The sequence below is a fragment of the Strongylocentrotus purpuratus genome, unplaced genomic scaffold (genome assembly GCF_000002235.5).
Source record: "Strongylocentrotus purpuratus isolate Spur 01 unplaced genomic scaffold, Spur_5.0 spur5_scaffold_14, whole genome shotgun sequence".
NCBI lineage: Eukaryota > Metazoa > Echinodermata > Echinoidea > Camarodonta > Strongylocentrotidae > Strongylocentrotus > Strongylocentrotus purpuratus.
The window spans coordinates 15,043,607-15,068,833 of NW_022145599.1; the positions used below are offsets into that span (position 1 = coordinate 15,043,607).

At 37.3% G+C, this 25,227-nt stretch overlaps 1 protein-coding gene across 1 annotated transcript; it reads right to left on the minus strand.

Annotated features, from left to right (window-relative positions):
* Positions 1-14,383: 14,383 nt before the first annotated feature.
* On the minus strand, positions 14,384-20,004 carry LOC583642 (major facilitator superfamily domain-containing protein 6-like protein B). The gene is made up of 2 exons (XM_030984283.1): positions 19,801-20,004; positions 14,384-18,074 (listed from the first exon to the last, which is right to left on the minus strand). Exon 2 carries the CDS (start codon positions 17,429-17,431, stop codon positions 15,119-15,121), a length of 2,313 nt encoding a protein of 770 aa, XP_030840143.1. The 5' UTR covers positions 17,432-18,074; positions 19,801-20,004; the 3' UTR covers positions 14,384-15,118.
* Between the last annotated feature and the right edge of the window lie 5,223 nt (positions 20,005-25,227).

Here is a 25,227-nt window from a genome sequence, read left to right on the forward strand (position 1 = left end):
ATGTTTATTACGATACCGAAAGCTGATGGCTAAGCCCGCTATAATTTACGCATAGATTATTGAATACAGAGGCTTGTGTAGATATGGTGTGTACGCGGGGATGTGTACTAACCAAGCCCATGGATGTTTTGATTTCCTTGTCTTATTTGAGATTTATTATTTTTCGATATTATCTTAAAAGATAGATAAATATAAAACCAAAAAAAAAAATAACTAAATAATAATAATGCAAAAATGAGAGATATAATCACGTGACAAAAAGTATTTTGGCGACAATAGTCACAGCTGACTAATCGCGATTGAACCAAAACAGAAGAAGAAGAAGAAGCTAGTTCATTAATTTTGTGTTGAACGGAACCGTAATAGGTTTTCAATGTTGTGTTTTTTCTTTCTCGTTAATTATTGTCAAACTTTATTGTATTCATAATGTTATTAGCAAAGTTGTGAATTTGACTTGGCATACCTTTAAGGTTAACAAGCATTTTGTCTATATCCTTATGTAAGAAGGCAATGTGTATATAACTTGAAGGCGCGGATCCAGGGGGGGGCCGAGCGGGCCTTGGCCCCCCCCCCCCCCGCAAAAAAAAAAAAAAAAAAAAAAAAAAAGAGAGAAGAAGGAAAAGAAGGGAGAAAGGGAAAAAGGAGAAAAAGGGAAAGAAAGAAGAGGAAGAAGAAAAGTAAAGGGGGAAGAAGGAGATCGGGGGGGGGGCCGAAAGGGCCTTGCCTCCCAGGCTGTTAACCCCCCCCCCCCCCATCAAAAAAAAAATAAGAGAGAAGGAAGGAAAGGGAAAGAAAAAAAAGGAAAAGAGGAGATACTGGCTTACTGATAGAGGGGGGGGGGGGCTTGGGGGAAATCAAATTCAAACGTGGTTTATTTCTGATTCCACAACGGTGTATTACAAATAATGCTGAAATGACATAATTTCCGAAATTTTTCCTCACTTTTTAGTAAATTATACGTTTGTATGTGTTTGTTGGAAAATAAAAAAATTCCTAAATTTACAACCAGGCAAAAAATATGATTCTTGAGATTCCTACATGTCAGGGCCCGAGGTACGGCGGGGATCGAGAGCCTCGAGGCATCAAAATATGCTCATCTTTAGGTTAGCTACTTTTAATTGTCGGGGTATACAAGATCATGTCAAAAGAAGAAAATTTTTTCATTACTTAAGATCAATTAATAGTGACATAATATTTTTACAAGAAACTCACTCTTCTAAATCAGATGAACAATTTTGGAAACAACAATGGGGTGAAAAAGCATGGTTTTCTAGCCACGCTTCAAATAGTAGAGGTGTAGCCATTTTGATTCGAAATCGGGTGTCATTGGTCCTTAACTCTTCTTTTATTGACCCCGATGGGAGATACCTGATTTTATCTGTTACCATTAATGAGGTACCTGTGATTTTAGTTAATCTCTATGGTCCAAATAATGATGACCCCAATTTTTTTCTTGAAGTTTTCAGTAAAGTGGATAAACTCGATTACACCTCCATTCTATGCGCTGGGGATTTTAATGCTGTTTTGGGGCCCATGGATTATCAAGGGGGTAGGGACACCCACTCAAATTTCAAATCAAAGGAAATGTTAATAACACTTATGGATGAATTTAATCTTTGTGACATTTGGCGCAGTTTTCATCCAAACCTGAAGCAATATACGAGACATCAAAAAAAACCTAGAGTGTTATCCAGGATTGATTTCATTCTTGTTTCTGATAATTTTGTTACCAATTGTTTGCAATCTAAAATAATCCCAGGAATCCAATCCGACCATTCCCTTGTTACATTAAATTTTAAAGGTGCTCAACCACTAAGGGGCCGAGGATTTTGGAAACTGAATTGCAAATATTTACATAATGATGCAGACTTTAGTAGAATTATCATTGACAAAATAGAAGATTTTAAATTAATTCATTCCAAAAGCGATTGCAATCCAAATATTTTATGGGACTCTTTAAAGTGCACCATTACTGGCATTTGTATAGAATATTGTACACGTAAAAAGAAGGAAAAGGATTTTGCAAAAAAATACCTTTTGGCGGAAATAGAAGATATAGAGAAAAAATTAAGTGCTGATTTAAATAACAATGAGCTTATTAATGAAAAGGATTTTTTAACCCAGGCTTTAAATGATATTTTAGATGTGGAAACCAAAGGTTTAATTATTCGCTCACGACTTCGATGGGCTGAAGAAGGAGAAAAAAGCTCCAAATATTTTTGTAATTTAGAAAAAAGAACTGGAGAGAAGAAAAGTATTTTCAAATTAAAGAATGAAGATGATGATATTATTGTTAATCAACACGCTATACTGGAGGAAATTAATTCATTTTATCAAACCCTTTACACAAAACACTGTGGTGACAATAATTCAGATAATGAAATGGAGGACTTTTTAGACTCTATTGAATTCCCTCAATTAAATGAAGTTGATAAGGTTCTTCTTGATAAACCCATCTCTAAAAAGGAATTATTTGATACAATTGCTTCAATGAAACATAACAAGTCACCAGGTTTGGATGGATTACCTGTAGAATTTTATATTGTGTTTTGGAAAGATATTTCTGATATGCCTATAGACTCATTTAATTTCTCCTTACAGAATGGACTAATGTCTAGCTCACAAAGAAACGGAGTTATTACCTTGATTCCAAAAAAAGACAGGGATGCCTCCTACTTAAAAAATTTCAGACCTATATCCCTGTTAACAGTAGATTACAAAATTTTAGCCAAAACTTTAGCAAACCGTGTAAAAAAAATCCTTTCAGATTTGATTCATCCAGACCAATCTGGTTTTTTAAAAGGAAGGAATATTGGAAACAATGTGAGATTAATTATTGATATAATTGAATATACAGAATCAGAACAAATTCCTGGTGCAATCCTTCTCCTTGATATTCAAAAAGCTTTTGATAGTGTTTCCCATGATTTCCTATGTTGTGTACTAAGAAAATTCAATTTCAGTAATGAATTCATTGATTGGATAAAAGTATTTTACTCCGGTAGGAAAAGTTATGTATCTAACTATGGTAATTTGACCAGACCACTTAATATGGAAAGAGGTATTTTCCAAGGGTGTCCCATATCCCCATATTTATTTTTGCTAGTTATTGAATCTATGGCTCTTGCTATTCGACAAAATCCTAATATTCAAGGTATCCCAGTTGCAGAAAATGAACTGAAAATTTCTTTGTTAGCAGATGATTCTACGTGCTTTATTGATGGCTCAGATAACTCTTTTAAATCATTATTCGATACTATTGGGTTTTTTTCTGAGAGCTCTGGCTGTAAACTTAATATTTCAAAATCAGAGGCAATATGGATTGGTTCTTTGAAGGGTTGTCAAAGGTATCCATTTTGTGAGAAAGGTCTGAAGTGGAATAAATTTACTTTTAAGACTTTAGGCATTCACTTTTCTTTGACCACAGATCATTTATATGACCTTAACCATAAGATAAAACTCAAATCCATTGAAAACACCCTAAATTGTTGGCGCGCAAGAAATTTATCTCTGGTCGGGAAGATCTGTGTCGTAAAGACCCTATTGCTGCCACAAGTTCTTTATTTTTTTTCTGTGTTGTGTATTAAAATACCTAAGAAATTTTTTAGACAGTTAAATACAATACTGTATAAATTTATATGGAATGGTGGCAGTGATAGGGTCAAAAGAAGGCTCATGTGTAATGATTACTCTTTGGGTGGTTTAAAAATGATAGATCCATACACATTCTCTATTGCTCAAAAAATGTCATGGGTCAAAATGCTTCTTGATGATAAATATCAAAGCGTGTGGAAGTCCATTGAAATGTCTATTTTAAATAATTTCAGTAGCAGAGAGGATATACTATGGAAAGCATATGCTCCTCAAAGTATATTAAACAAATTAGGTTCATGTCAATTAGCTGAATCCCTTCAAACATGGTATATATTTAGAGAAAATTTTGCTAAAACTGAGTTCGGTACAGTCTTTTCCGCAATTGGCTCTTGTCAGTGTATTTGGTTTAACAGAAATATCTGTTCAAAATCAAAACATTATTTTTTATATGAAGATTGGTTGGACAAAGGAATTGTCTATATCAGTGATTTACTCAACCCTCCCCACCCAGGTAATAAACTTTTTGAAGAGCTTATTCTGGATTATGATATTGGTAAAAAAGACAGGCGGAAATACAATTTTTTATTGAGAAATATACCAAATGACTTGCTAGTCACTTCTGACTTAACCCCTGACAAAATATTTGATGACGTTAAAACTAAGCTCTTGAAAACTCTAAAAATTCCAAAATATGCATACAGTACAATGCTAGAGTCATGTTCTCCAGAACGTCAAATCTTATTTTGGAATGACCTCCAAGAACCTGACGAAGTTGATTGGGAAAAGACTCATGTGAATAACTTTAAATGCACTATAAGTACTCGTATTCGCTCTTTCTACTTTAAGTTATTTCATAGAGCTATAGGTTTGAATGAGTTTTTGTATAAAATTAAAAGGAAGGTCTCCCCCAATTGTTCATTTTGTAATACTGACCCTGAGACATATAGTCACATTTTTGTTGAATGTCCTAATGTTAAGCCTATTTGGGATGAAACTGTTAAAGCTATTATTCAGAAAACTAATAAACCTCTAAATGTCTCAACATTTGAAAAAATGTTCGGTTGCGAATCTGATAGGTTCCTTACATATTTGTTTCTTTTACTTAAATATTATATTTATATATGCAAATTCCAAAGCAAACCACCAAACTTCGAAGGTTATAAATGCTATATTACGGCCAATAAAGAACTCGAGTATTGTATTGCCAAAAAAAATAACAAACTCCCTATTCATTTTCGGAAATGGAGATTTAACATTTGAATATGTTACCTTTGAGCTCCTTTGCAAATTGTATTTTTGCTTTTAACATGCTTTAAAAAAAAAAAAATACCCTGTACAATGTACTATGTACCATGTTTGTTATATAAGTAACGCGGAAAACACCTAACATGTCTTTTTTTATGAATGAAAATCATTTTGTCTTATTCTTCTGGCGACAATTCTATGTTAACATTTTTGTATTGCTGCTTTTTTTTTTTTTTTTTTTTTTTTTTCAAATTGATTTCTTTGATTCATGTGTTGATTTGTATTTTGAAAACCAATAAAACACATAAAAAAAAAAAAAAAAAAAAAAAAAAAAAAAAAAAAAAAAAAAAAAAAAAATATGCTCATCTGACCGTGATTAAATGCCTAAAACCCCTAAGCTTCCGGGGGCTTTGCCCCCTGGATTCCATCTAGGGCCCTACGGCGGGCCCTTAGATGATCATCTGACGGTAATTTAATGCCTAAAACCCCTGATTTTTTGGGGCTCCGCCCCCTGAACCCCACGCCAAATAGTGACTTGCCAGTGTCACAAAATAATAAGGTATACACAAAAATATGCTCATCTGACCTTAATTAAACGCCTAAAACCCCTGAGCTTCCGGGGCCGGCTCCGCCGCCTCGACCCCACCTCTTTGAAATTCAGACAAGGATTAAAGAGTATAGAGAACGGTACAACGCATCGTTTTCTTTCTCTAATAATAAAACGTCAAAGCCTCGCGCAGGAGGGGAGGAGGGGGGGGGGGGGGGGGGGACTGAATTGAGACGAGGATTCAGAGGCGAGAACGGTAATACGAATCGTTAATTATTTGATGAAACGTAAAAGCTTATGCGCTTTGCGCGGGATGGAGGGGGAACTAAATTCCGATGAAGATTATTTTCGAGAACGGTACAATGAATCGTCTTCTTCTCTAATGATTAAATGAAACGTAAAAGCTTCCGCGCTTCCCGCAGGAGGGGGAGGGGGAGGAACTGAATTTAGACAAGGATTAAGAGTCGAGAACGGTACAACGAATCGTCTTCTTTCTTTAATAGTTTAATAAAACGTCAAAGCTTCCGCGCTTCGCGCAGGAGGGGGAGGGGAAGGAACTGAATTTAGACAAGGATTAAGAGTCGAGAACTGTACAATAAATCGTCTTCTTCTCTAATGATTAAATGAAACGTAAAAGCTTCCGCGCTTCGCACGGGAGGGGGGGGGGGGGGAACTGAATTCAGACGAGGATTTAGAGTCGAGAACTGTACAACAAATCGTCTTCTTTCTCTAATGATTTAATGAAACGTAGAAGCTTCCGCGCTTCGCGCAGGAGGGGGAGGGGGAGGAACTGAATTTAGACAAGGATTAAGAGTCGAGAACTGTACAACGAATCGTCTTCTTCTCAATTGATTAAATGAAGATTAAAAGCTTTCGCGCTTCGGGCGGGAGGGGGGGGGAAAACTGAAATCAGACGAGGATAAAGGGTCGAGAACGGTACAACGAATCGTCTTCTTTCTCTAATGATTTAATGAAACGTAGAAGCTTCCGCGCTTCGCGCAGGAGGGGGAGGGGGAGGAACTGAATTTAGACAAGGATTAAGAGTCGAGAACTGTACAACGAATCGTCTTCTTCTCTAATGATTAAATGAAGATTAAAAGCTTCCGCGCTTCGCGCGGGAGGGGGGGGGGGGGAACTGAAATCAGACGAGGATAAAGGGTCGAGAACGGTACAACGAATCGTCTTCTTTCTTTAATAGTTTAATAAAACGTCAAAGCTTCCGCGCTTCGCGCAGGAGGGGAGGGGGGGGGGGGGCTGAATTTAGACAAGGATTAGGAGTCGAGAACAGTACAACGAATCGTCTTCTTTATCTAATGATTTAATGAAACGTAAAAGCTTCCGCGCTTCGCACGGGAAGGGGGGAACTGAAATCAGACGAGGATAAAGGGTCGAGAACGGTACAACGAATCGTCTTCTTTCTTTAATAGTTTAATAAAACGTCAAAGCTTCCGCGCTTCGCGCAGGAGGGGAGGGGGGGGGGGGCTGAATTAAGACAAGGATTAGGAGTCGAGAACAGTACAACGAATCGTCTTCTTTATCTAATGATTTAATGAAACGTAAAAGCTTCCGCGCTTCGCACGGGAAGGGGGGAACTGAAATCAGACGAGGATAAAGGGTCGAGAACGGTACAACGAATCGTCTTCTTTCTTTAATAGTTTAATAAAACGTCAAAGCTTCCGCGCTTCGCGCAGGAGGAGGAGGGGGGGGGGACTGAATTTAGACAAAGATTAAGAGTCGAGAACTGTACAACGAATATCGTCTTCTTTCTCTAATAATTTAATAAATCGTAAAATTTTACGCGCTTCGCGCGGGAGGGAAAAACTAAATTCAAACGAGAATTATTTTCGAGAACGGTACAACGAATCGTCTTCTTTCTTTAATAATTTAATAAAACGTCAAAGCTTCCGCGCTTCGCGCAGGAGGGGGGGAGGGGGGCTGAATTTAGACAAGGATTAAGAGTCGAGAACTGTACAACGAATCGTCTTCTTTCTCTAATGATTTAATAAATCGTAAAATTTTCCGCGCTTCGCGCGGGAGGAGAAAAACTAAATTCAGACGAGAATTATTTTCGAGAACGGTACAACGAATCGTCTTCTTTCTCTAATAATATAATGAAACGTCAAAGCCTGGAAGGGGGAAACTCGCCCCCCCCCCCACATTACGTCACTGTTGGTCACCATAACGTACCAATATTTGGCTCGCATAATTTCAAATTTGGGCCCCCCCCCCCTAAGAAATCCTGGATCCGCGCCTGATAACTTGTGTATATTCCTGCACTCATAGTGTTTTCGTGAAGTAATATGGATGATTATATTAATCAGAATGTTGAATCTTTGTAAGACTGCAATCTAACAAACGACGATGCCAATGTGTGTCTTTGTCTTATAATTTCTCCTCGTTGTAAGGGAGCCTTATGTATAATAATGTCTTTGCTGCATAATAAGTTAGTAATGTGTATGTATTTATTAATATAGTTTTTTGTTGATCTCCCATGCCCCTCTTAGTCTGCCTATCTTTCCCCTGCCACTGAATTTTCTTCTCTCATCTTCTCTTCTCCCCTTCTCTCTCTCTCTCTCTCTCTCTCTCTCTCTCTCTCTCCCCACTCCTGTTTAATAGATATCTCCATCCAATGTCGAACTCTGTCTCTCTCCATTTTGTTTATTGTCTCTCTCCCCTCCCTATCTCTCTCTCTCTCTCTCTCTCTCTCTCTCTCTTTATTTCTCTTCTCCCATCTTTCTCACACTTTGATCTCCCTCCTCTCTACATTACTTTTAATTGTGTCGAGATTTTAAGTGGCATAAATATTTGTTTGCCTTGATCACTATGCAAGATTGATCGTTTTCCCTTCTGTTTACGTGGTGGTTACAACGAAGTAAAGAATGATGATATATTTTATCTAATCTAATGGCTAGATTGGAGTCTTTCTTGTGCAGTTGTTCGATTTCAGAATTTATAATAAATTAATTATGTTCTGCTTGTAGAATGCAATTAGATATACATTGTTTAAAGGAGCTAGGAATCAATTGTGCAAACATTTGTTTTTGTTTCTAGAGGGGTGGGGGAGGGGGCTTATGGCTCAAGCCTCCCCTCCCTTTGTGTGTGTGTGTGTGTGTGTGTTAAATTATAAATGAATTTAAGCTAAGCACATGTAGAGAAATGAAAGGGTGAGAGGTGGGGTTCTGTGTCTGCGTTGTCTCCTAGAAATATTATTCCGATTCTTCCTCTGCGGTATATTATGCAAGGAGAACTTGATACGTCCTTAATCAAAATGATTTTCGGGTCATTTGCTGTTAAATTTTCCTCCCAATGCATTGCATTTTCAGAACGTAGTGGTCGCTGTTCAACGATTACTAAATCTTGGGTGAAGTATAGCTTTTTGTGGAGCAGTGCAGCGCAGTGCTCATTTTACATATTTTAAGGATGAGAAAGTAAACGAATTATGATTGATAACCACCTTTAATCAGACGTATATGCAGCGCAAGTATTTTGCTTAAGCTATTGTTGTCGCTTTGCTTAGGAATAAAATAGAAAGTGGCCTGGTTACCCCCCCTCCCCCCCTTAGTTTTTTTTTGTAATGCAGCCACTATAGATTGACAACCCACTTTTAGCGATCCAAGTTTTTTACAACATTCCATGATAACAACCAAAAGGGTAAAGAGTGTAGGCAAAAGTTTATTATGTGTATAGAGGATGAAGAAGAAATGGTCTGAAATTAAATTTTTCGTCTCCCTCATCATCTTAACTCTTCATTGTCATCATCTAAATCCTGATCACCATCACCACCATCACCACCACCACCACCATCATAGAAAGTCATAGTCGTTATCTTGATTTTCATCATCTTAATCCTCCTCATCACCATCACCATCACTACCATCGCCAACACTACCACCACCATCATCTTAATCCTCCTCATCACCATCAATACCACCGCCAAAACCACCACCACCACCATCATCTTAATCCTCATCGTCACCATCATCAATCATCTCCATAAATGTCATCACTTTTGTCCTTGATTTAAACAAGTTATTCAAACGCAATAGTTGATATTCTGATTAATGAATTTCTTTCATATGTGACAGAAGAACCATTATTGCGAGTCCTCTTCCCATGCAGACACATCCCTTCCAAATAAAAATATTAATGTATGCACAATGCAGGCGGCTTAAAATAATTGGATGCGGAGGGAGGGTGTTGAAACAACACTTAAATCGATCTAGATCCTACTGCCATTACAATGCAGGTAAAGCTAACGTCGCACTTTGAAAATAAATTAATCTAAAAATGCATGGCACTAAAACTCATCTATTTTCTCCTTGCACTACTGCACACAACCTTCGACAGAAATCCAATTTTTCAATAACTCATCAATAATTAATACAATTCATTCAAATGAATAAATGTGAATAAGGCAGACGAAATATACACAAAGGGTCACACATCTTTAATGGCAGAATTTCTCAAGCTGCTTTAATAATTCTATTGCAAACATAAATATACACCGAATATAAATCATAACAATGAACACAATTTCTACACATTGGTGTAGTACAAATCAACAGCAGCAAATATATCTGAAAGTATGCACAATTTTAACGATATTATTTCGAAAATACAGTGTTTTTTTTTTTTCCTCTGCTTCACAGGATTTTACCAGAATTATGTTAAGAAAGTCATGGAAATATGAGTTCACTTTTGAATAAATCAAATTAGGTAAGACACACTGAATATTATATCAGATGCTGCTTATAAGTATCGGCTTGCATGGTGACGTAGATATACAGTAGGCTTACGGTTTCACCATGTGAGGGTGGGGGGGAGGACATTGGAGTCATTGCACAATTTGTGATATTTTTGCAAATGACAACATTCCTGAAATGATTGTGAAAATATGATTTATTCTTGAAAGATAAAGTTTATGTCTTCTCATGACTTTACAGTTCAATCTGTATTGATCACTCTTTATTGATAAGTAAATTTCTGAGAAGATACAAAATTGTATCTATCAAGAATAAATCATATTGTAATACAATCATCTCATGAAAAGAGGTGAGAAAATTTATTCCAAATTTAAGGTCAACACTGTACAGTAGCTTGTGAACAATGTATGAACAAATATTGTTATATTTTTCCTCCATAACATTATATAATAGTTCAAAGATTGCTTTTATATTACACAGCAAGGTGCTTCTATATGGATAGCCATAAATACATTCTATCTGCAAATGATGCATTCATATATATATATATACATATATATTTCAAACTCAAAGAGAATATTCTGGCATAAATGGACATAAGATACAAGCTCTTACTCTTACTGTAGTACTTTCTTAAGAAGTAGAATGTAAGTAATGGAATGAATTAGCCTAGAATGAATACAAGTTCAAAATAGTAAATAATCACTCTTTTTCTTCTCTCCCTTTGCAATTTTTAGAAGAGGGAGCTAGAAGGGCATTAATTCATGTACTTTAAATCAAAGTTAACACCCTTTTGGCTGTGAACAGACAAATAAACACATTAACGATTATGGATTGAAGAGATTATGTTGATTACATCACCGGAGGTCGTACAATTAATACAATATAAAATATTAAAACATTTCCTCTCAATAATCATTCTGAGATCAGATATTTCCAATTCTCTATCATGACTAACATTTATTTTTTTCCAAAAGCAAGAGCACAAGTAGGTATTACATCAGACTACTAGCAATCTTTTTCATTTTGTGATCCCCCAATTTTCTCCAGCAACACAGGCTCAAGGGTTTATTCATCAAAGAAAAGGAACACAGTGCTTGGTTTTAATTGAATTTTCTTGAAAATGATTAAAGATGTCTTGCAAGTGTTTTCGATGATGTTTTATGAAAACTTTCAAAATGCACTCAATGCCCTATACACCTACTATTGCTGTAAATTTCTATCATGAAAGCATTAATAATAACAACATTAATAATAATAATCAGATCAATTTATATAGTGCAGCTATTACTCTAGTGCACTGTGATGAATAAAGAAATCGCTAGTTCAAGTGTTACTTGACAGACACACAACCCCCAAATATGTGTATAACTGAAAAATCATTCATCTTTTCGGCAAACAAAATTATGAAAAAAGGGATAATCTTACTGTTTATTACAAATTCTATAAAATGAAAGACTATATCTTGCTATAAATCATAATAACCAGTGGGAAAATATAACAAAATGGACAAAAAATACAAAATAGCACAAATGACATCAAATGAAAATGACAATAACAAAAATTGCATAACCTCATTCGTACATGTTGTGAGATACAAAAAAACAGACATGTTATTCATATTTTCCTCTTAAGCATAGAGCACTCCAAAAAACATTTTGCATAATTGGGTACCGTAGGTCATTTTAAGGTATTATGAACCTTGTCTTTTTAAAATTCCCCGTATCTATTCCATTCTTTATATTATATTATATGACTGATTTGATGACTCTTATGATTAAATTCTATGTACTGCAATTTAAGTACATGTACTGTACAGTACACACATGCTAGTTATTGTTTTGTTTCACTTTCACTATTGTGTAGGGAAAGGAGTTACCAATTCTAAAAGTCAAATGAAAGCATTGTAATAAAGTACTGCACAACATGTTTAAACAAAATACAAAGTACATGTAATACATAAACCTTCAACAACCTACATGTACAGTACATGTACATTCAATGAAACATTAAAACTATCATATTTCCATCAACCAAAAGTTCATACCAAGGTCTAGTTTCATTAATAATTTTCATAAGTACTGTGAAAAATCTTTAAACTCATTTTAACTTGGGATATATAACGCATGAAAGTGCCAAGAAATAATATAAATGACCAAAACAATGTCCTGATTTCTGATATAAAGTTATGTACAGTATAGGTACTACATATGAAGTATCTACATTTCTGGATTTTTAGACTGAATTAACTTTAAACAAAAATTTGAACCATGGCCAGCAATACACTGTACATAGGTTAGAGACTGTCTCAAGCCCATCAGAATTGTTTATCGTATGACTCGTCCCAGAAACAAATAAATAACCAAACGAACAAAACATGTAATTGATAATGACTATTGACTAAAGAGCACAAAAATCAAATACCAACATTTATAGCAACATCGTACAGCAATAATCTACAATATATGTGTTATTTCAGTTAACGTAAAGACTACTATTAAGTACTATTATCATTTGGAATGCATAAATGTGCTGAATAAAACACTGAGTTTGGGGATTCAAGCAAGGGTTACAATCATCATTTTCACTTTTGTCAAAATTATTAAGTATCTTTCAGATTCTAACAAGGAAAGCTACTCATTTTTGATAATGTACAAATGTACAAATATGTACACTGATAATTGAAGCAATGAAGAGTGTACATTAGACTGTGTACAATTTACTGCACACATATTTACTTTCAGTACAACTGATTATCAAGCAATCCTAAGAATAAGAAGATCTCTCAAAACTTCTTCTGTTTTCTGTGGTCCTTTATTGTGTTTGTGACCAAACAGAACTCGCTATGAATTATCAAGCACACTTAACCATTACCTGATTTTTTCCCCTCTCGTACACTCTTTTCACTATTCCTGAATATTTAAATGATATATATACATGTAAGAACAGAGTAACAGATATTAACAATCAATACTGCATGTTCTTCTTGCCCCAAACAGACAATTCATCCAACTAATACAGTCAATGCCATTGTACATTAGAATATTAAATGTATATGTACATTTGTACTTTGAAATTGCATTTCATCAGCTACCAAAAATATAAAGTAACTCATGGCAATGTTTCTTGAGTTGTTTTTTATCAAGTTTCAGATAGATTGCACTGTTGTAATAGTTGATTATACATTTGGCCTACATCTCTGTCGCTCTATAGGTACAAAGTCTTTATATAGTATACGTAGTTACGTACAGTAGCCAGGCCTACAATGTACATCAGAATACAAGAATCATTTTCATTTTCTATAACCTGCCAATAAAATTTATAGTACTACATGTATGGTGTTCATGACAAGCAAGGTGAGATTAAAGTATATGCACCTACAGAATTAGAATACAGTTAACAGCTTCATTATTAATACTCCTTGTAAAATTGATGATTTTGTGTTTTTCATAACTCAAGAATGAAAGGTGAACTGGTTGAATTAGGGCCTTTGTTGAATACATTTAGATGTGAACCTTAATACAGGTATGTCACACTTACATGTAGGTAGCCAGTTCTCAAGAAACATGTTATAGAAAACTACTTGGAAAATTACAAAACTTGGTAAGGGTACCGTACATGTATATAACTTGGTTGTTTACTGTATTACCACACTCTGAAATAAGATATTTACACATATAACTACATGTATAATTCATTTTGTAATCAGATCATATTGCACAAGTTATATTCTTTTTCTTTATACTCTGTAGTCAATGAAATAGTTTCATGAAGACTCATCCTGTTCATAAATATGCCTGAACAGTTTTAGTTATATCTGCATGGACCTACAATGAAAGAGATTTTCAGTACTTGCCCAAGTATTGTGATAAAACTATGCAATAAGCATACATCCCAAAATTGTCATCTCCAGCACTGAATGGTGTACAATTTATACATTTAGGAAAATTTCACGAAAATATGAGAACCTTCCTCATTTTCATCAGTCACACATACTGTATATATCTCAGCAAAAGAAAGCTCTTAATTTTCAAGCTGGTTTTCTTTTCTGATGCTAATAACTGTTGAAAACTTATAAAGTTCAAAACTTCAAATCAAGGTATAATTAAGATTAAATCATTGAACACATTTGAATCATAGCTGAATTGCTTCCAACAAGATTTCTTTAAATTATCTGTTTGTATTTGCCATCAATATTATTTCCATATAAACTTTCACAATTTCTTCAGTATAAATATCATTTAAGAGGCAAGGAAAGATATTACATGTATATGAGGCCCAGCATTTTTTTTTAAAATTCAAGGTTCAATTGACTTTCAAATCTAGCACTGTTAGTTTAATAATAACGTCAATTTCTTTTGTGTGAAGTAGTAATGCATCATGGTGATTAAGTACTTTAGTAAATAAAAATAAAAAAATCATCCAACCCATATTAACTTGTTTACTTGCCTTTCTTGGTCAACAACACTCAATTCTTCCTTGAAAATGGCATAAAATAAGAACAACCTTGCTTTTAAAATAAATTTGGAATAGACAGTCAATATATCACTCATGTTACAATAACTTTACTGCTACTTGATAATTTGAATTATAAGTACACACTGTAGTCAAAATTCACTGCATTAGTACTCTTGTGTTTCTAGTCAAAACACAGCTGCACAAGACTATATAAAGTACATAATATATATCTTTCTGAATGGATGTCTGTTTCAGAGCATTGATGTACAAGTATGCTTGAAATTCAATACAGTATGCCTCTCTTTTTTAAATTCTATTTTTGATGAAGGAAAATGCTAATTGTCTGCAATTTTGACTACCGACAACTAAGAGATCTTTTGATTAATGAACATTTTCCAACTTCAATCTACTTACAGTACATCAAGATTTGGGCACAACGCAAAATTAGATCTGTTTTAGAAATGGTTACTTATCTCTATCAGCCACAATTTCAGTCAACAATGCACAAGGATTTAAACATTTGGAATGGATGTCTATAGATATAGGAATCATTGATGTGTGGAATTCTTACTTACTCTCCATCATCTTCATCCCTGATGGCATCATGCAACCATTGCTTCTCCTCATTGTCCTCTGAGTCACTACCAAAAGCTCCTCCCTTCATATCCATCTCCATGTCCGACTGCAACAGCTTGGCGTACATGAATCGCTTCTTCGTTGGCAGCCTGCAAGCACAGATGATGAGGACTACAGTCCATACCAGGGCCATGATGGCCGCCGCTACAAAGATCAGTTTCACGGTGAGGATTCCGTAGAGGACACCCCACAAGATGCTACCCAGGGCCATTCCCACCCCCTGCTCCAGAGCAAGAACTGTCACCTGGATGGCCTTTCCCATCCCTGGTGGAGATGCTTCATTGAGGAAGGCCAAGATGCACCCTCTGATGGCCGACCTGCCAAGAGCATGAAGAAGCTGGATGGGAACAACTGCCCATGGTGTCCAAAGGACAGAGTAGTAAAGATTCTGGAGTCCCAGGCAGGCGGTACCCAAGGCCAGCAGCCAGACATTCCCCAACTTCTGGACGAGCCAAGGCGTGAAGATCATTGACATAGGTAGCTCAGTCATGAAGGCCACTGCCAAGCTGACACCCATGGTAGTTTCTAATCCATGCAGATCCTGGATCAGCCAGAACAAGAAGCCGTCGCTGCAAGAGGATATCATGGCTGTCACGACCAGGGTGACGCACATCACTGCTGTGTGACCGTCACTGTACAGGAACTTGATGCTTTTGATGTACTTGCCTTCTTGTTGATTCTTGATCTTGTGGCTGAGGGGAACGATTATCCCAACCAGAAATACGACACCAATGAAAGCAGCACTCAAGTAGAAGTGGATAGCCATGTGACTCGCGTTGCCATAAAGGAAACATGCAGTGCTATCCACCACGAGAGCTGACACGAGCGCCATGGCAGCAAACACAGGCATGGTGAGTAGAGATGGCCTCTTGTATTTGTCCAGTTCATCAATGTTATCTAGTTGGTGGTACAGGGCTGTATCACACATGTGCTCAATGGGTCCGGCAAAAGTACCTGTTATGACAACTACAAGCAGAGCCAACCAGAATGTGCTTGAAATTCCATTTGAAGTGGCATCATCAATTTCCTTGGTGGTTACTGCTGTAGACGGTCCTGTAGCATCTTCCTCTTTGGAGGGAGTAATGCTTGTTGTCTCATTGGCAATAATATCACTCCTCTTAACTCGATTCCTCAAATATTGTTGACCATGAGATGAAGTTCGACCCGCTCCGTTTCTTAGAAGCCAGTCCAGGACATCCTCATTATATCCATCATGATCATCTTTGTTGTCTTGCAACCCTTGGTGATCCTGATCCCGGTCCCATGCAGGGTACCTCTCCGTATCAAAGTCCGTCTGAGATTCAGTTTGCCAATTCCAATCTGGAAGAGGATCCAGCGACTCACCCATGTACCTTCCAGGGTTCTGGTCATTATGCAACTGCTGACCCCGATACCGTTTTCGTGGTACGTAAGGATCACCTTCCATTTTGGGGTATTGTCTGTTGTTGTTACCTGGTCGGTGACGACTTCTCGGAAAGCTACCAGCAGTAGGGGATGATGCCTGGCTATCAAAGTCCTGGGTATCAAATTCCTCTGCTTTATGGCTCTGCATATTTTCATATTGAGGTTCAGCAACACTTTCAGGGTCTACATGTACCTCATCCATTGTATTTACTGTCTGTACCAGACTGTCCTTTGATTCTGTCAAAGTGTCTTGAATCTTCTCGACCGTTGCAACTGTGCCAGGGAGATTCTCAATTACTGGAGCAAGATGCGTGGTGGTTTTCAAGCTAATATCCTGTACTTCAGGCAAATTCTTCACCTTTGCAGTTGTCACTGGGTTCTCTGGAGACATGGGAGAGGGTACTTTGGTTGCTACAGTCGATACAACTTCTCGATGACTGTCATTTTGTTGAAGCAAAACTACGGCATTCGAGACACCAGATGATGCCGTGTTGTTTGTGTTGTTGCTAAAACCAACGCAGTATACTTGAAACAGAGCCGTGCTAGAAGTTGGGATGAGGGTGAAACCCAACACTCCTCCTAGGTAGAGGACGATAGCAAGAAGCAAGAACAACCTGGCATACCGGAATCTTATCAGGAACCTCCCGATGCAGGATGCTGTACAGGCTACGAGCAAACCTTGACAACCCAATATGACTCCTACTTGCATGGCTGACAGACCTAACTGTCTCAGGTAGATAGAGACATATGGAACAAAGCAGGCCTTTGCAGCTGATAGAGCTGTGAAGAATACCCCAGTCAGGAGCAGAAGCACCTGGAGGTTGATTTGCTTTTGCTTTGCCATTGTGAATTGCTGGTAGGGTTTGGTTGGCTAAAATTGACACAAGGTTCACTTCAGGTGTAGATGTAGACTCATTCTCAATCAAATGTCAACAGATTGTCATCAACACTTGTATTGCCGTCCTGAATTATTCAGCCTATTGCTTGGCCAAACTACTCCATGGGTTTTTACAGCTAGCGACTCTATGAAGTTTCCCTTTTAATAATCAGGTGTAGATGTAGACTCATTCTCAATGTCAATAGATTGTCATCAACACTTGTATTGCAGTCCTGAATTCTTCAACCAATTGCTTGGCCAAACTGCTCCATGGGTTTTCATCAAAGCTGACAAAGTTCTCTATGAAGCTTCCCTTCAGATAATCAGGTGTAGATGTAGACTCATTCTCAAATGTCAACAGATTGTCATCAACACTTGTATTGCAGTCCTGAAATATTCAGCCTATTGCTTAACTGGCCAAACTGCTCCATCGGTTTTCACAGCTGACGACTCTATGAAGCTTCCCTTTGGGTAATCAGGTGTAGATGTAGACTCATTCCCTGTTCATCTGTTTGTCATATCAAGGACCTCACAAGTTCACTTAATCATGGTTACACCAGCTGATGATGTTGATGCATTATTAAGCACTGCAGTGTAGTCTCCATGCCAGCTGGACATTGAAAATGAGAGAATAAAAATATTCCTAAGTATTTTAAAATCAAATCTAAGTAAAAGCACATATTTTCATTTCAATGAGATTTGTTAGTTGTAGTATTTTAAGCGAATCAAGAGCTATTATGCAGCACAGTCTAATATATCTGCATAATTTGTACTACAACAAATATTATAATACAATTGAATTTGGAAAAATATAAGAATACCAAAGGCAGTATTAGTTAGACCGAAAACTTCAGTCTCTCTAGTCGTCGGTTGTTCCACTGAGACTACGTCTGGCTCCACTAGACCTCGGATTATAGAGACTGAAGTATGGCCTATCGGGACTGTACGGGACTGTACGGAACAAATGGTTCGGTTCGACCGGACCGCGATGAATGAGATATGCAACGAGATTTTCACTCTTTACATCCTCATAACTGCTGCAATTATAATAAAATTAAAAATAACATATATATAGCTTATTTGACTTACGATAGCTTGCTTATTTAGATCCTAAATTAATGATTAATCCGAGAAAGTCTTATAGCCCTATGTTCGAGTACATGAACGTACTGTTTCACAGTTCTGAGATGCAAATTGGATAATTCATACAAGTAAGTCCGTAAATTATACATTTAATATTAAGTTATCAAATTTTGATAACTGCAATTAGGACAAATGACATACCGACCTAATTTACATCTGATTTAGAAATCAGAAAATTAGATCTAAATAAAGAAAATCGGGGAGAAAATGTTTTGAACGAAAAGATGTACATTGTTGGCTCTAGCTACCCCCACGGTACGAGATCTCTGGGTTACCATCTGTATTGGGGAATGTCAACAAATGTCAGTTTTATTAAAGAAATGACCCAAATCAGATGGTTATTTCTGTCTAGTATTAGATCTAGGTCTAGTATACTTTATTCAAGATAAAATTCCAAATGTTTGTATGAAAATCGATTAAGACTGATTAATGCTATTATCATGCTAGGTACTTTGTATTCTGAAAGGGTAACTTTGAAGAAACCATCAAGACTACACATATCCAGACATTATCCCAGCACTGCAAATTCAGTGTTATAATTAAAATTGCACAAATTCATCATCTATTGATATGAAACTAATCGAGAAACTGGACAGAAACTGCAAGGCTCTGTGAGTCGCGTGGTTATTTTGCTCTTCTTCTGGGGCTCACCATGTGCTGACTTTCGCACTTTTCATCTTTTGCATGCTGTATCTATGGTCATGCTGCAGAAATTCCATTATCATTCATGACATGCCAGGGTGCTGAAAGTAGATCTTTAATTTAGGCAGTGACTGAGTAGATTCTAGCCTCTAGGTGTTGCAAAAATGTATTTCAGTTTCAATGTTGATTCTTTTTTTTGGTCATTTAACAAGGAGCTCCAAAATGCTTTAGTTTACAAATCATATTTGCATGTCTCCCTAACTCTAGACTCTTGTCAAACTCAAAAACCAAATCTTTAGAATGGTGAATCCAAAACGGATGCACTGCGTTCCTAGGGACCAGGCGGATGCACGCATCTATGTAGGCCTACATGCAGTTGATCTGTTGACTTTTAAATTTAGGTTTATCTTTACGATAGTCAAGACAGAGAACAAACGAGATCTCGGAATGCGTTCAATCAAACAATATCCATACAATAAGCATACTAACTCACACAGAGATCAATTGCATTTTGTTAAAGCCAGAAACAACCAAGCTACACCTAAAACTACCTTATAAAGTTGAATCCTGTGTCCTTTTCTCCATATTGATTTCCTCTGCGTGCGGCCGCTTCAGTTTATATCGGCGCATATCCGTATCCCAAATCACGTCTGAAATACTATTCATACGAGGTCGAATAGCGCACGAATATGTAACTAGCTGCAGTGATCGCCGTTTTTGTGTGAATAATACGCAGAGAATTCCTCTTCAGCACCTTTTTGTAATATCTGCGCATATATATCGTAATTTTGCTGTCCATGTACTCAAGGTTTGAAACATACGCTAGCTATAGCTAGTTGAGCTGAGCTAGAGGAGCAGCTAAATATATTGCATATGTATGCATATTCATGTATGTTGTTTACATCAATGCTTTGAGAAGAGGTGAGTTGAGTGGGAATATTTTGTGAAAAACATTGACACTGGCCATGCTTTCGTTATTCATATTAAGCCTAACAATTGGTTTATTCCGGATCCGCTCATACTAGACCATGTAGCTACGTAGTCATAGGCATTGCGCTTCCTTATTTTCGTCAGAAACATGCCTGGCCTGGCGGCTGGGGATTGGTCATTGATTGGGGGTGTGTGTGTATTGTACTGTGTGTGCCTAACCATGGCCATGCTGACTAACGTTAACCAGGCCAGCCAGAGCCAGAGCCCCGGCGGCGCGGGGCGGCCCGTCCCGCCATATAAAATTAAAAAGTTGCGGTTGATAAAATAAAGCACAAGTCCTCTCTAATCAATTGCAAATTTGCAGTCCCTAAGTTATGGTCGCTTGTTAGCTGCGATGAATATCAATCAATAAATCGCAAACGTTTTTTGGCCAATCAATGAATATGGTTATGAATTATGATTAAGAATGAGAATGATCAATGAGAGTTGAGACAGCTACATATGTAGTCTGTAGCTAGGGTTAGGGCCAGGCTAGGCCTAGGACCCTGTACAAATCCAGCAGGCCAGAGAGATTGTACACGTAGTAGTAGCATTTCCAACCTGGCTGCATGTATTAAACTTAAAGAGGGGCAGCAACACTGTATCTACTGTTATACATTCAAGCAATATTTTTTAAAACCTGCTGAGGTCATTTTCAAATGATATGATAAACATTTTAATGAATCAATAGATCTATATGGCAATGCTGATGTCTGATGACAAATAGACTAGATCCAGGGTGCTACAAGAATTTTTTTCACCACTTGCCCTGTCGGGCAAGTGGGTTTTCAATTTACTTGCCCAAACAATATTTCCACTTGCCCAAACTTTAAAGCGAAAAAGGACTCTGATCTTGAGACCGCAGTAATAAATTGAAAACGAGACAAAAACATTCATCTGATTTATATGAGCAGCGAGTTTTAAATAATATGTTCACAATCATTAACAGTCATTATGAATAAATATCAAACATTTGACTTTTTGTACTTACTAGAAAATCCCTGTTGTTTATTCCATTCCGATTCGCACGTGTTCATTTCCCTAGAATAATGACGTCATATTTGGCGTGATTCAACCAATCGGCAATCAGAGAATAGCAAAGGCCTGTCGGTGCGGCCTGCAGAGCTAGAGAGAGAGAGCGCGAATAAGCTCGCAGCTGGTACGATCGCGCTAGCTGTCTCTAGCTAGCTCACGGCCGGCCGTGCGTGGAGGCGGAGCGGCATTCATGGCTTGAACTTGAGTGTCACTGTTGCATGCGCGCTGAGCTAGCTGAGCTGGCTAGCTGTCTGTGAAGTTTTTTCGAAATCGGAACGATCGCTTTTTTGCTTCTGGATTTTGACGACGGGTAAGAAGTTGACGGGTGAATGGTAGAGTTCTTGGACACTAGGAAATTACTGTAAAAGTATCACTTGCCCAAATCGGGCAAGTGATAATTTGATTTACTTGCCCGACGGCTCAATTTGGTTGCCCCGGGACGTCGGGCAAGCGGGTTTGTCGCGCCCTGAGATCTAAGTATTAAACGAAAGAAACATACAAGTTTCGTTGGTGTAAATTTCCTTGGTTTTCCGTACATTTGAGCCTATTTTTTACAGATTGTGTTTCGCCATTTTCTAATTTTATGACATTTTTAAAAATAAATGGAGACCCATTTAAAGAAATATAGGTGTCTCCTTTCCAATATTATTCAACCTCCCATAGACCAGGGCAGCATTTGTTTTAACTTCCTTTTTTTAATCATGATGATGCTGGGTAACTTAACATTTGTTTGACAAATTGAAGAGTTTTTAAAATCTAGAGTAATATGATAAGTCAAAAAGTGTTTAAGTGAATGCAATTTATTTGGTAAAATTATATTCATTTTTGTTTTGCAGTTTATCTTTTTATTTATTCATTTACAATTTGTATTTACTTTCATTTATTCTCCTTTAGTTAATTTTTTGTTCATCAAAATTACCCAAGAGGAAGAACAGCATTTGAAAATCATCAGTTATCATCATGTCAGAAGCACAAGCATCTTCATCACCTCAGGGTTCTCCAGAGAAGAGCTCACTGCCCAAGCACCATGCCAAACATCACTTCTTGATTCCAAGTCCCGTTGTTACCAGACGGACCAGGACAACCTCGGTGTAAGTATACTTTTCCAAGTCTTTGTTTCCAAATATTCAGAATAATATCAAAAATAATATCACTAGTGATATTTGTTTGTCTCGCAATGTATGGCCAACAAGGGATCTAAAAGATCATGACAACATTAGATTTTATCACCTGACGAAGTGTTGCAGCGGGGCAAGAAGCTTCATGATCTTTTAGATCCCTTGTTGACCATACATTGCGAGACAAACCACTATCACTAGTGATATTATTTTTGATACTATATCCGCAATGAGTAATATATTTAGCATTCAGAATAATCTTGGTGAGTTTTACAGACTATGTCTTACGATGGGTGGGTGTTTAGAGGTGATTGTTGCAGAGTTCAGCGTTAAAAAGACGTACAAGATTAGAGGATGGGGAGGGGGGGGGGGTAATTCTTGGCTTTTTTGTCATTCCTTTTAAGTGTCAAGTATCCCCCCCCCCCTCCCCTCTCCTTGTGTAGTTTTATGTCAGTATTTAGATGGGCGTGTCTCACTGACGATCTATTCATCAACTCTAATGAGCTCTGCAAAAAAACTTCCAGGTTGCGTAGCTTTGCGAAAAGTAATGGCAAGGAAATACGTGTCCGGAAGTAATACATGTAATTAGTGATTTTTGTTTATTAAAACAAAAAGTTCCCTTTTTGACAAAAATGTGAATGAAATATGAAGCCTCATTAAGATGGTATGTATACTTACCAGCTCCATAGCCTAACCACCAGGTTCTACCTCTGAGTAATAAATCTCATATTTTCAACAATTAACATTTCAGTTTTGCGTTCCCGACGCACATTTCCGTGCCAGTAAATTCCGCTTTATTACTGTTACACCTCTTCTCTGTACCTCATCTGGCCCTTTATTTGTTGTTGTAAATTTGATATCATATCTTTTTTTAGCAATTCCTTTGGACGTAATCTTTCTTTCCTATACTCTTGATTAAAAAAATCAAATTTTCTTATGTCATGTCCAATTTCATTAAAACTTTCACCAGTCTTCTTCTCTGATTTTTCTTCTTCCTTTCAAGTTGTTGACCATTACAAATAGATTTTCCTTAAAGTTTCCACAACATAAGGCCTAAAAAAAAGATGTTTTATTGCCCTTGAGGTGCCAAAACATGGATCGGTCAGTCAGAAATCATTTTCTTTTTTTTAACTTTATTTTTTTTCCCCCTCCCTCTTTAGGCTTATATTTCTCAGTTTTTAATGCTTTAATATTTTTTTCCTCAAAAAACGGTTAGACAAAAAGCTGATTGTAGATTTCAAGATTTTTAGGTCGGTCGCAAAGGGCAATACAACATCTTTCTTTTTTAGGCTTAAGGTGAATTCATTGATTTTTTTCTTTTTTGGCCTTTCGTTTTTATTGAATTTTAACATTCTTATTGTACCACAAGTAATTCTTTTCTCTGATCATTATGCTTACTCAGGTCCAGGGTAGCATCTGAAGGCCCCCTCAAGAAAGGTACGATTGCTGAATTTGAGCGGAGCAAAGGACACGGGTTCATCTCCTCAGACGATGATGGATCAAGAATATTTCTTCACATCTCAGAGTAAGTAAAGACTGTTTTTGCAAATCGTGAAATGAGTGCCCAAACTTGTGTTATTAAAGCCCATCTGCACTAGTTTGGTCAGGGGGATTAGACCTCCCTGCAAGGTCACTGACAGGTGGTTATCTCATCAAATCAGCTGTCAATCAACATAGGAAAAAGAGGATCATGGGGGACCAACAGGCACCGATTAGGCACTGTAAATGGATGGTGCAAGTAGCTATAAGTAGTGCGGTGGGGCTTTAAAGGGATCTTGGTGTAACCTGCACAAAGTCTAGGGGAATGTGAGAATTCAGTCGTGTACAGGTTAACGTTGCTTGTGTTGTAATTGAAGGAAAAAAAACAGTAATGGAATAGTCTTTTTTTGTGCAAACAAGTAAAAAGTACTATAAAGCCAGAAACATTACAAGGATATAGACAGTCACATTCTGTTTTTAAGAATACGCTTTATTCTACAAATTACGAATTTAAACAACATGCATTCTGAGCAAGTTATACACTACAAGGATTACAGATAAAAGTGCTTTTACTTCACAATGACTTTGCTATGTACCACACGTATACTTTTTCAACCATGGAACCTCTCCTTGCCACCTCCTAGCTAGTTCATACCCTACAGAAAATGGTGGAAATCAAAACCACAGCCAAAGGTCAAGATAATATGGGATACAATGTATTTCAATTTGTGACAAATCCTAAGATATTTTTAATAACATTAGGGAGATTCCTTTCCTTGCATACATTTTCAGTTAACGGATAACGATTTCTGTCTTGTTATCATTTATGCCTTCCCACTATACCATTTACACACATACATGTATGATAAAGGTTCCATGACTACTTCATTATATGTTGTGTCCATGAATAATAATTTACTTTTACAGGAAACCAGTAATAATGTTTTTCATAAAACAGGACCAAGATTGTAAACAATTCTTACCACACCTACCGTGCAAAAAAAGTTCCCATCTAAAAAATTAAAACGCACAGCTAAAGCTATGGTCACAAATCAGAGCAGCGACCGAGCGATCAGTAGCCTGCTCGGTCGCTGCTGGAGTTTAGGCATCGCCCAGCAATTGGGTCGGTGCCCGGGCGGCGTTCGCCCAGGCACCGAGCGTATTTTGGGCGGCGAGTGAAAAGTGAGCAGGCGCCGCCCAAATTTCAACTTTGCGCTAAAACTTCAGCGGCGACCGAGCGATGCCCTAAAAACTAGCGGTGCCTGGGCGGCCGCCGCTCGGTAGCCGGGCAGCCGCCGGGCAGAATTGGTTAAAAACTCGCCGCTCGGCCGCGGAGCAGGCTACTTTTGGGTAATGTGACCATAGCATTAGTTGCCC